The sequence below is a fragment of the Hippopotamus amphibius genome, chromosome 10 (genome assembly GCF_030028045.1).
Source record: "Hippopotamus amphibius kiboko isolate mHipAmp2 chromosome 10, mHipAmp2.hap2, whole genome shotgun sequence".
NCBI lineage: Eukaryota > Metazoa > Chordata > Mammalia > Artiodactyla > Hippopotamidae > Hippopotamus > Hippopotamus amphibius.
Genome location: NC_080195.1, coordinates 101,737,723 through 101,750,264, shown reverse-complemented (window position 1 = coordinate 101,750,264; position 12,542 = coordinate 101,737,723). Strand labels below are relative to the sequence as shown.

Below are 12,542 nucleotides of genomic sequence, written 5' to 3'. Positions count from 1 at the left end.
AAGATACGGTTTTTAGGTCTGGTCAGCAGAGTATTCCATGGGTTTATGGTGGGGTTTAGGAATGTACAATCCTTAACTTCCTCAGGTGATTCTGAATGTAGCCAAATTAAAAATAAATTCTAGATTCCTCTCACTCTGGTCCTACACAGCCCTGCTAATTGATTTTGATAAATACAGTTGACCCTTGAACAACACAGGGTTTAGGGCGCTGACCCTCCTTGCAGTCAAAAATCCACATATAACTCTACACTCAGCCCTCCACAGCATCTGGGGATTTAACCAACCACTGATTGTCTTCATTGAATCTGCGTATAAGTGGACCCATACAGTTCAAACCCGTGTTGTTCAAAGGTCAGCTGTATATTTTAAATGGTGGGGAAGTTACAGAAGAGGTTCCTAAATTTAGTAAAGGTAATCTGATATTTCTTGAAAGTACACATGGGCTCTTAAAAATGTGATTGAGAGCTGAGTTTATTTACATACAACTCTCCCTGATCTAAGAAGAAATAAAAGCAGTTTGCAATATATATGCGAGAATAAAACAAATATATGATAGAGGATAAAAGGCAGGAAAAATGTGACCGGGGAGAAGAATGGTGGCAGAAGCCATTCTAAATAATAGAAAGAGAATGGAGACAATAAGCAAGTAAACTTAAAACATGGTTAAATAAAAAATTTGGTTTAATTACAGAATACATTATCACTGTACAAATCCCAACACAAAAGAATGAAAGTTCCTCTATTCCCGTTATTTACCTTTTGAGAATTTCTTATATACACATACATACAAACCTTCTTTGTTAGTTTTTCAAAAATATACATATAGGTTAACAATATTTTGTAACTTGCTTTTTTTCACTACTCAACAGTACCTCACGAACCCCTTCATATATAATTAAATATAACTTTTTTATTATATATTCTCCACATATTATATATATATGTAAATATATATATTTACTTGCATTTGTGCAAATATTTCTGTAGGCTTGATTCCTGGGTAAAAGGAAATGCCCTACTCTTCTGCCTTTTTCTACAAGACAAATTTCTGACAATTTTACTTATTAAGTAAGACAGGACTTCAGTTTCAAAATATGCTAAATGCATTCAGCTTTAAATAGCACCCACTGCAGATTACAACTTGGTAAACTTGAGGACTGAAAGGATTTCTTGGCCTGCTTGCCTGGAAAGTGCAGTGGTCCCTTGTAGACCTTTTGTCTTCATTATTTTCAAAATTTCTTCTAAAATGAAAATTAAAACAAATGGTAACATCCAATTAAATCATTTGGTGAAGTGTGTATGATCACGAAACAGTCTAATAAGATGATAAACACAGACTATTTACAAATTCTATTTATCTGGGAAAACAGTGTATACCATGTAATTTCTATTAAAGTGAACTTGGACTTTAGACAGATGAGAGCACCTTGTATTTTCAGGGTGTTGCTGAGAATTCTAATTAGACTGAATGACTGCTTTATAGTAGCCTACTCTGGACTCAAGAGAAACATTAATCATACCTGCTACTACAGTAAGTGATTCATTTTTTAGTTGCATGGCTCTAATCTCTGCCTTATATCCCTCCTTTTGGATGAAAAATGCCAACAAGGGTATGTGCAAATCACACAGTGACACTGACAAGTGGTAGTAAATGAAGTAGCTTATTTCTTTTGAGTATTGAAAAGAGAAAAACCTTCCCCTTGTAAATAAGTAACACTAAAAAGACGAAGCCAAGAAACTGGGGTTACAAAAAACCGAAAACACACAAAAAACCCCCCAAAACCAACCAAACCAAAAACCCTAGTAAGTATGATGTGATATGAGGGGCAGAGAATATAACATATAAGATAAAAATCAAACCTGATGTACAAAAAAGAGAAGAAAGATTATGATCAATTTTGTTACCGAGTAATCTGAAAACCAAGATATAAAAATCATTATCAGGAGATACCTTTCATGATAAAACTTCAGATGAACTGAAGAGTATACAGCAGAACTGTCAAAGACATAAAGACTATAAAATAGAGAGGAAATTCACAGTATTGAGGGTGAGGTGTTAGAAGGAGAAATTATAGACTCTGTATTTGAATATTAGTTGGTAAATTAAGGGAAAAACTCCCCCCTCCCTCCAAAAAACACAATACTCTTTAAAATCAGAAAAATCTACCTCTTAAAAATCTCTCTCCTCTTGATTCCAGCAAAGTAAACGGTTAGAAGACAAACTCATCTGCATTACCTGGCTTGTTTTCTTTAATGGTGACTAAATAGAACAGTCCTCTTGGTGACAGGAGCTCTGGAGCCAGTGGAAAGAATCTGTCCATGACTTCACGACCATTTCTGCCACCAGCCCAAGCTGCCTCTATCCCGTGATTCCCTATCTGTGACCAATTAGAAAAAGTGTTCTGTTGCGACTTAAGTCAAGTTACATTAAAATAACTGAATCTTTCTGACAAGTAACGCTCACCAAACAGGTATATACATATATTTTTTACTACTGATGAGGAGGCAGCAGTAAAATCGAATCTGAGCCCCACCATTGTGTGACCTTACATAAGTCTGTAATCTTGAGGAATTAGTTCCCTCTCTTATCTGTAAAATTAGAAAAACAACAGTTTTAACTGTAAAATTAGGAAAATGATAAAATATTATTTTTGTCCATTAGGAATAAACAAGGAAATATATTTAAAGTTTGAGAACAGTGTTCTGCACATAATAATGTGGTATAATAATAGTGATACTATTTAATACAATGTTTAAATTCTTATATTTAATATAGAACAACTAGGAAGAAACTCCTAATGTTTTACATCGTCAAACATGTTTTCAAGCTCCAGGAAATCTCTATTGTGCCACATTTAACCCTGCTCTCCAGGTAACTGCTCAGCTAATGGAAATTATGACACTAGCTCCTTCTGTTGGAACTGTGACAAAGTTCAAGGCGTTGCCCCCACTCAAGTACCTATGTAATTACTTATGCACATAGCTTAGTAGTAGGAATGTGGGAGAAGGGGAGCCCATTCGTGTCACCACGTTCCCAGAATCTCTTCCTCATTCACTAGTCTTCCCAGTAGTTTGTAGACCTGATAAACCATGACTTACTTAACTGTTTCTCTTCTGTTATATATATAAGTTCATGTTATTTGCCATCATAAATAAAGGTGCAATAAACATATTTTTGTAAATTACAATTTTTATTCTATTGTTAATCATTCTCCTAAATTAGATCTCAAAGACTGAGATTATTGGAGTAAAACATTTTTGTCACTTTTCAAAAAAAATTTATTTATTTATTGGCTACATTGGGTCTTCATTGCTGCATGGAGGCCTTCTCTAGTTGAGGAGAGCGAGGGCTACTCCTCATTGTGGTGCATAGCCTTCTCATTATGCTGGCTTCTCTTGTTGTGGAGCACAGGCTCTAGGCACGCAGGTTCAGTAGTTGTGGCACATGGGCTCAATAGCTGTGGCTTGCAGGCTCTAGAGTGCAGGCTCAGTAGTTGTGGCGCATGGGCTTAGTTTGCTCCACGGCATGTGGGATCTTCCCAGACCAGGGATCGAACCCATGTCCCCTGCATTGGCAGGCGGATTCTTAACCACTGCACCACCTGGGAAGCCCCTTTTGTCACTCTTGATATTTATTTCCATAGTGCTTTCCTAAAGCATTTTATTAAGCTGCACTTCCCTCAACTGCTGTTCACCTTATGACAGTGACACTCTTTCTCACATGAGTTCATATATCAGGGAAGCAACAACTTCTTAGTAGTAACAGCAGCAACATAGACCTTTCCCATCTTGGTAGAGGTGAATGTAATATTTATCAGCCTTGCCAGAGAGTGATTATCAAAGAATAAAATAGGTACAATAATTCAAAGGAAAGCTAGCTAGTCCATTACAAAACTTTTGTCTGCTTCAATCACTCTTCCTTTAAACTGGGAAATGGTTAATATGGTTTACCTCTTTATTACTGAAAATTTTACAATCCTGTATTTCAAGGTTATATCTTTTTCCTACCTGAAATGAGAATTGATTCCCCACTACCCTCACTTCCTGACACCTGTGAAAGGAGGAAACCTAAGACCTTTTAAGGTTGATTAAAAACATTTTGTTTTGGGGCTTTCCTGGTGGCGCAGTGGTTAAGAATTCACCTGCCAATGTAGGGGACACAGTTTCAATCGCGTGCGCCACAACTACTGAGCCTGTGCTCTAGAGCCCAAAAGCCACAACTACTGAGCCCATGCGCCACAACTACTGAAGCCTGTGCACCTACAGCCCACGTGCCTACACCCGCACACTGCAACGAAGTGTAGCCCCCGCTCGCCACAACTAGAGAAAGCCCGTGTGCAGCAATGAGGACCCAATGCAGCCAAAATTAAATAAATAAATAAATTAAATAAATCTTTAAAAAAAATTTTGTTTTGCAAATCTGTTATTCATGATAAAGGTACACACACATACATGAATGTAAACACCATGGCCTGATTTCGATGGGATTTTAAAGAATAGATATCGACCACAGTTTCTATTTCATTAGCTTCAGGTTCCTTTCCTATGCTACTGACAGTATCCAATAACTGACAATTAGGAGTGAAATCAGCGCAGTCTGTGTTATTAGCAGTTGACTGATGTCATATGATGAAGTACGTTTGATTTTAGATAGAAAATAGCTGAAAATTAATAGAACAAAAATAAAATAGAAAAATATAAAATATAAAAATATAATAAAATTAAATTTTGTTATGTCTTACCTCTTCAGATGGAGTCACTACGTAAGGAGGATTAAACACCAGAAGATCAACTTTTTCCTTCAATCTCGGTAGCAAGCCTTCCACCTAAAAAATGTTCAAAACAGTCAGAATTTTAGGCTGGACCCAGAAAAAGTAAATAAGTAGGTGGATAGATAGATGAATCAATCTTTAAATATACTCTCATGTTTTTAGAGAAAAATGTATTAGAGAGACAAATTAAAGATATAAATGGAGATAAATATTTTTATATTTTCATTCAGATAAAGATTATATGCATTTACCTAAAAATAAGGAAAATAAACCATTTACCCGAATGAACACTCTGCTCTTCAACAGCTCACATGCTTACACTCTGGACTCGCTTTTAGGAGACAAAATAAGAAGCAGGCAAGCTCTCATATATTCTACATAGATTTGTGCACAACTTTAAAGTTATAGCTGCTAACTTAAACATTAACCAAGGGGAATGTTTTACAAGATGACAGAAAACATATATGAATGACAAAAATATCAGATGATGGAGTTTTATTTTTCTTTCTACTTCTTCAATTACTTGTAAATGTACTGGCTACAATAATTAGATATTAAAGAAAGAAAGGACTAAAAATAGCAGGAAGAGACACTCAAAACACCAGTTGTTTGGCATTTTATAAATATTTGAACTGATGCAACTTTCTATAGAAGAAGAAAAATGTATGTTTAAAGAAAAAAGTATATTTAGGGCAAAATACCATGCAAAGCATTCCTCTGATTGAATTAAATAACCAAGTACTTAAAAAACTGTGTCTGATGACATCATCCTATATCTTCACAGACACTTTAAATTAAAAATGCCACATTTGGATGAGTTCTCATGCCTAAAGCCACTTCCTTCACTTGTTACTTTATACTGACTCTCACTCATAAATTCCAACCCTGTTATTCTTCAAAGGTAACTTCTTTCTTTACTCATTTAAAAAGAAAACAGATAACCATTTGAGGGGAAGTAATTCAGGTGTATCTTCTACAAGTAAAAAGATGACTAGCTAATCTGCTATTCATCCTAGTAATAACATTGGAGAGTGAGGAAGTACATTTGAAATAACCACAAGCTTTGTTTTCAATTCCATAAAGAAATTAAGTTTCCTTATTGTAAAAAGAATTAAAAAATGTAATTTTCTAGAAATGTTGAGTAAGGAAATTAAAAAAGAATTTGCTTTATAATTATCTATGATGGCCCTGAGGTACTATAAACTAATAATCATTTCAGTACTGGATTTCAAATAAAGGAACAAATGGATATTAAAATAAATAGAAAATTAATAAGTTAAAAAAGGATTTAAATAAGAAAGTCACTGTGTACTGGATATAAAGTCTAATTACAGGCATCTCTCACTCATCCATATCTAGCTTTTGAATAGTCTTATAGCACTAAATTAAACCTAAGAATTGGAAGTGAGCAAAAAGGCCTCTGACAAGAAGTTTTAAATCCATACAGCAAAATTTAAATACAAGTCTAACTTGTTTTAAATTAATTGTTTGGTATTCTAGCACAAAGCACATGAAAAGAAAGAAGAGGGACCTCTCTGGTAGCGCAGTGGTTAAGAATCCACTTGCCAATGCAGGGGATACAGGTTTGATCTCTGGTCTGGGAATATCCCACATGCTGCAGAGCCGCTAATCCCATGTGCTACAACTACTGAAGCCTGCGCCTAGAGTCCATGCACTGCAACAGGAGAAACCACTGCAATGAGAAGCCTGCACACCACAATGAAGAGCAGCCTCCACTTGCCACAAATAGAGGGAGCCGGCACGCATCAATGAAGACACAACACAGCCAAAAAATAATAAACAAATAAAATTCTTAAAAAAAAAAAAAGAAAAAGATAAGAGAGGAAGTGCTATCAATGGCTAGCAGTGAAATATGACAACATAAAACAAGTGAAAAGACACAAAGAGGAGAAAAAAATAGAAACTCAAAATCACTGCAGGCTACAGCTATTTAATGTAAAGGCAGAAACATCTGAATAAGCCTTAGTCATTATCACATATAGTACAGAATAATAACTGATATTCATGTTAATGACCCTGAATCACTAAAAGATAAATTTATGTTCATTTTGTTTCAAGAATGTAAGGAAATGAATAAGACATATTTGAAAAAGATTTTCTTCTAAAACTAAAAAGGAAATACAATGAAAGTACTACTTTGTGAACAGTTAAACTCAGTTATCCAAAACAATGATTTTCTTTCATATGATAGTTGTGAGACTCTATGTTCAGTGTTCTGAATACAAGCAAGTGTAAAGAGTTTTGTAAACTGATCACAATACCTATGCTCATACCTACCTCTTCCTACTTTCTTTGCCACCTGTCAACACTCAATATCACGGTCAGCTTCAATTACTGACAGAATGGATCCTGACAGCTTTAGAGCTGACTACCACCACTCATGCTCTAAGACAGCTGTGACACCTCTAGATTTTGATTCAGAAGATCTGGGCCTAAGTTCTGGATTTATCATTTTATTAGTTATGTGACTTTCAAAAACGTCCCTTACCTCTGTTAACAAAAATAGATATTCTGAATTCCTTGTACCTCTTAACTTTTATTGTTCTTTCAAAAAAACCCATATATTTAATACTAATTATGGACACATTATAAAAACAACTTTAAAAATTTAAAGAGCAAAATCACCACCCTGATTGAGTGCCTTTCTTGACAGTCTAATTTTTAATGGCAGTAACAACTTCTAGTGATATGTACAGAATTTCTTAGATCTCTGGCTTTATTCCTTCTAAGCTGCAAAATCATTTGTGAGTTTAAAAAAGAGAGAAGCTCAATACCCTTATCAGTATAAGAATAATACAGGTCAAGAAGCATGGAAAGCACTGTATACTTATGCTCACCTGGTACATACTATTATAATTTTTGCTTACAAGAAGGCATTCACATTTACAACTAAAAAAGGAAAAAAAGTTCAAAACTGTCCAAATCTTACTAATATCATGTAAAATGTTTTAAAAACTGGAACTGAAAAATGTATGATATGTTACTTAAAATGGTGGTTCTGTAGTTGTCATTTGTTGTTTTCACCTGTCCAGGACCCATTCCACTTTTCTTGTGATTACATCTCCTTGACTTTCACTGGGGAAACTATCCACGTGGCTTGGGTAGGGTTTATCCCAACCCAACTGCCAAGTGGGACTGAGACTCAGGCTCAAGGCAACCATGTGCATATTCTAATCCCCCTTGAGAGACAGGCATATGACCAAAGTTGATACAAATGGTACTCATTCTGGGGCTTCTGCTAGAGTAACTGATGATAAAGTGTTTCTTTCCCTGTGATGTTGCTGAGAAATAAGATACAGACATGCAAGCATCTTGTTATCATGATGGGAAAGACTGCTAATGACTACAGCCACTAGAGAGAAGTTTAGAACTAAGAAAAAGATGCCCGTAACATCATTTGAGTTCCTGAAGCCATTCACTCTTTTTATTAAAGCCAGTTTGAACACTGACTTTTAAGATACCTGATCGATACAGGCCAATAGAAATTCCCTTGAATTGTGGAAAAGATGGATTATATCAGTCAAGAATTTACTTTGTTCAGTGGGTTAAAAGTTAATTAATTACTCAAGTTTCTTTCACCTAAATCACCTTGACCTTAACTTACTTGAAAAGAAAATTAATTACTACAGTACTGGACAAGGACTAACAGCTTACCAAATCTGTAATTATTGGTTGAATGTGGACTTTGTTACAGCGTGCTGTCTCCAGGGTACATGCTGCTGCCTCAGGGTTGACATCAGTGCACCTACAAACAGAAAAGAAAAAAACTATATTCTGTGTCTATGGACAAAAATTCAAAGAATACTATACTCCTTTTACATAAACTAGATTTATAAAAAAAATTGGAATGCTTTAATAATGGTGAATAAAAAAAGAACTGATTTGTTATATTGATGAAAAAGATAATATTGATGTGATGTCCAAGAGTAGAATACACCTACATGCACACATACCTGAAGGAATTTATTAAATTATGAATCCAGTGGAGGAATACTATGCAGCTACCAAAAATGAAATTTAAAAGGAAAATGCTCACCATACAATATTAAATGAAAAAACATAGGGAATGAAAAAAAAAAAAGAGGAAACAGTTGGACCATATGTGGTAAAATTTATAGGTGATTTTTATTTTCTTCTTTATATTTTCTATGTTCTCAAATCTTCTAAAGAGAAATTTTAATAACTTACAATTTTTTCTGATAATCAAATTATTTATCTAAAAAGATTCAAATTTAGAGATGACCTAATTATGCTGCTTGTATAATTATGTAGTATGATGGAATGGTTTCGGTTTTGAACAGGCAGTTGTAACTTTCAGGGAAGCATAATTTGCACCTGAGTACTTACACTTAAATAGACACTATCAGATACATGTTATTTACTTACAAAAATGATTTCATTCAAGCAGTCATATCCACAGTGAATCTCTTAGACCAAGATGTGGGTGAATTTGTATACTTACATGTACAAAGCTTGAGAACCTATCATAGAGGCTAGGAATGCAGATACCACTCCAGACCCTGACCCTACTTCAAGGCATATTTCCACTCTAAAAAAACAAAATAAAATAAATATTAGTAGTGGTATTGAAATACACATCACAGACAATAACTTGTGCTACTTTTATGTCTACTTCTCCAGCATCATCCGTCACCTACAAATATATGGAAATATAAAAGAAATTTACAAGTAAGTTGATTTCCGACAACCACTTTGTGCTTGTTTAATACTGCGTAATTCAAAACTGTTAAACTTTTGGGTGCGTAATTTATTTTAAGTCTGTAAATAGTAATATAATAGGCAATTTTCAACTAATTTCTATAAAACAATCCATAAACTATGGAATGTTAATTTAGGGTTGGAAATATTAATATGGAAGACATCAGTCCTTCCCACAAGGAGCACCTAGTTTGGTTATTTCCTAAAATGATAGGATATTATTACAATATTTATGAAAGACATTTTCTGTCATTTTGAAGCAATTCATAAGTCCATAAGCATATCCCAGAGAAAGAAAAGTTCCCCCATTCTACTGATAATAGAAAATTCCATATTTGTACAGCTCTACACTGAATCTGGAAAATACCCAAGTATCTGTCCTTAGAATATTAATAATACTTTTTAAGAATGCTATTAATATAATTTTTGATTCTACTGTATTTGTCCTTCCCTATGATCTTTTAATTAATTAATTAATTAATTTTATTGGCTGTGTTAGGTCTTTTTTGCTGTGTGCAGACTTTCTTTCAGTTGCCGTGAGTGGGGGCTACTCTTTGTTGTGGTGTGTGGGCTCCTCATTGTCGTGGCTTCTCTCGTTGCAGAGCACGGGCTCTAGGTGCAAGGGCTTCAGTAGTTGCAGCACATGGGCTCACTAGTTGTGGCTCATGGGCTCTAAAGCGCAGGCTCAACAGTTGTGGCACACAGGCTTAGTTGCTCCGCGGCATGTGGGATCTTTCTGGAGCAGGGATCGAACCCGTGTTCCCTGCATTGGCAGGTGGATTCTTAACCACTGTGCCACCTAGGAAGCCCCCCTATAACCTTATATATACCTCAAAGGCACAAATTATTCCCATTACAGAAATAGGTTTGATGGGATTTAGGGGCCTCTCTAAGCACCTAACTTTCCAAACAACTATTCAAAAACAACAAACTCCAGGGGTTTCTCACTTTTGGAACCATTTCACACATCTGACAAGCCTTTACTATGCTGCAGGAAGGTCTGTTGAATCTTACCAGGCGGCTTCTATTTGAAAATAACTATTGTGGCCTCATAAATAATTAAAATTCCAAGACCAGAAATATCCAAGGCTTTAAAACAAAATCAGCTCCTTTTACTGCATACTTTGCAAGGCAATTTGTGCTTGTAAATCTTTCTGTGATATCTTGATTATAAAAGACTAGTTATAAAACAGTACTGTTCCATTCTATATTCCAGTAAATCCAAAAGTCCCATCGTTTACAATGAAAAACTAATAATAGTGGGGCATTTTACATATGGAAAAATCTGACCAAGAGGGATAAATAAACACAGTATGGGTCTCTGAAGCCTGACAGCTGTTTGTTTCAATGAGAAAACCCATTTCAACTCCTGATCTTTAAATAAATCTAACTACCCAACTTTCTTTCATTTAAAAAAAGACAATGTAGGTGTTCACTTTTTATATTATTAACTTAAAACTTATATGAGCACTTCAACAAATCAATTTTAATACTTATCAGGAGCCAGGGTATATTCTATAGGCAGCTAGCTGCATGCAACTTTAAATTCTTTTACAGATAAATGAAAAATCCAGTACTAGTCACATCTCAAGTGCTCAGTAGTCACATCTCAAGTGCTCAGTAGTCACATGTGGCTAACTGGCTGTTGCTAGATAGCCGAGTATGCTATTCAGTGAGTTTAAATACACTCCCCTACTCCAATATCTTACAACTTCATTTCCTTTCTGTGCCTTTCCACTGCTAGAGGATGCTTTTACGTACTGAGTAAATTAACACCGTGCGGCACTGATACTGACTAAAACTTGCAATATTAAGACGCAGCGTTTTCAGAATGTTTTGTTTTTGAACGTGTTATAATATTGCTACTCTGAGGGGCTTATGCTCTTCAGTTAACCGCTGATAGGAAGATACATCCTGGCGTGGTAAGGAAGCATGGAGCTCCTGAAAGCAAAACACCACCTTGGCAAAAGCGGACAGATCCCTGCTACACTGAGTACGCGTATCCACGGGAAAATCCTCAGTTACGGCGTTCTGGTGTCAACTGTCGCCAAGGGGGCCGATACCGCCCCCTCTCGGGGAGGGCGGCGACAGTCCTTGCCTTGGTCCGCCGCCGCCGCCTCTCCAGGACTCCCGAGCCCTCTCCCGCGGGGACCCTCGCCCTCCTCGCACCCCGTGAGTTCGGCTGCCGCCGCCTCCAGCGCGTCCAGAAGCAGGAACGTGTCCTCCGCGGGCTCGTACACGTCGCGGAAGGCGCCGCGGCCCACATGTCCGTACAGCGGCGTGGGGAAGCGCGAGGCCGCCATCTTTCTCTCCTCCGGCCCACGCGCAGGCGCCCGCCAAAATCGCGCATGCGTACGTGCAAGGGCGCAGGCCCGGCAGTGGGGGCGGGGCACCAGGGGGCGGAGAGTCGCTTCGCTTATGGTTAGTCCGTAGATGCTCTCGGAATTTCTAGTTAGACAGTTACATAACCTGCAACTAGTGACGTTTGCTTTCTTCTTTAGAAAATTAAAATTTGTTTTATTTTATGGACTAGCACCGGATAGAGGCAGCCTCTATTGTTTTTGAGTAAGGGGAATGTTTTCTCTCTTTATTCTACTTTGAGAAGTCTTCGCGTATTCCTAGTTTGCAAAGATTTGAAAAAATACCTAACGTAATGGTTACTAAATTTAACCTTATTTTTTCTTTACCTCCATTGAACTTTCAACGTTGAGCCTTAAGATTAAGATTTTTTCCTTATTTCATTTTTTGTGGTATATGACAAAAATTGCCTTCCTGATGTTGAATCATGAACGCTCTCTTTTTACGATATAAACCTCACTCAAGCAAGACGATGCATTTTTCTCTTATTTAATACACTGCTGAATTTGGAATGCTAATAATCTAGCTCTGTGTTGTATCAGGGTTATGCTTCCTTAGGACATTATTTCTGGAGGGTTTGGTAAAACCCATAAAACCAGTTGAGCTTGGTGCCTTTTTTAGTGGGTGGTTCTCTGGTGTTTTGGGGAATCCTCTATAGTTATTAGACTCTTC

At 36.4% G+C, this 12,542-nt stretch overlaps 1 protein-coding gene across 1 annotated transcript; it reads right to left on the bottom strand.

Annotated features, from left to right (window-relative positions):
• Nucleotides 1-668: 668 nt before the first annotated feature.
• N6AMT1 (N-6 adenine-specific DNA methyltransferase 1) lies at nt 669-11,823 on the bottom strand. Its single transcript, XM_057697704.1, has 6 exons — nt 11,682-11,823; nt 9,256-9,342; nt 8,448-8,538; nt 4,743-4,826; nt 2,237-2,378; nt 669-1,241 (listed from the first exon to the last, which is right to left on the bottom strand). The coding sequence occupies exons 1-6, from the start codon at nt 11,813-11,815 to the stop codon at nt 1,135-1,137; spliced, it is 645 nt and encodes a 214-aa protein (XP_057553687.1). The 5' UTR covers nt 11,816-11,823; the 3' UTR covers nt 669-1,134.
• Between the last annotated feature and the right edge of the window lie 719 nt (nt 11,824-12,542).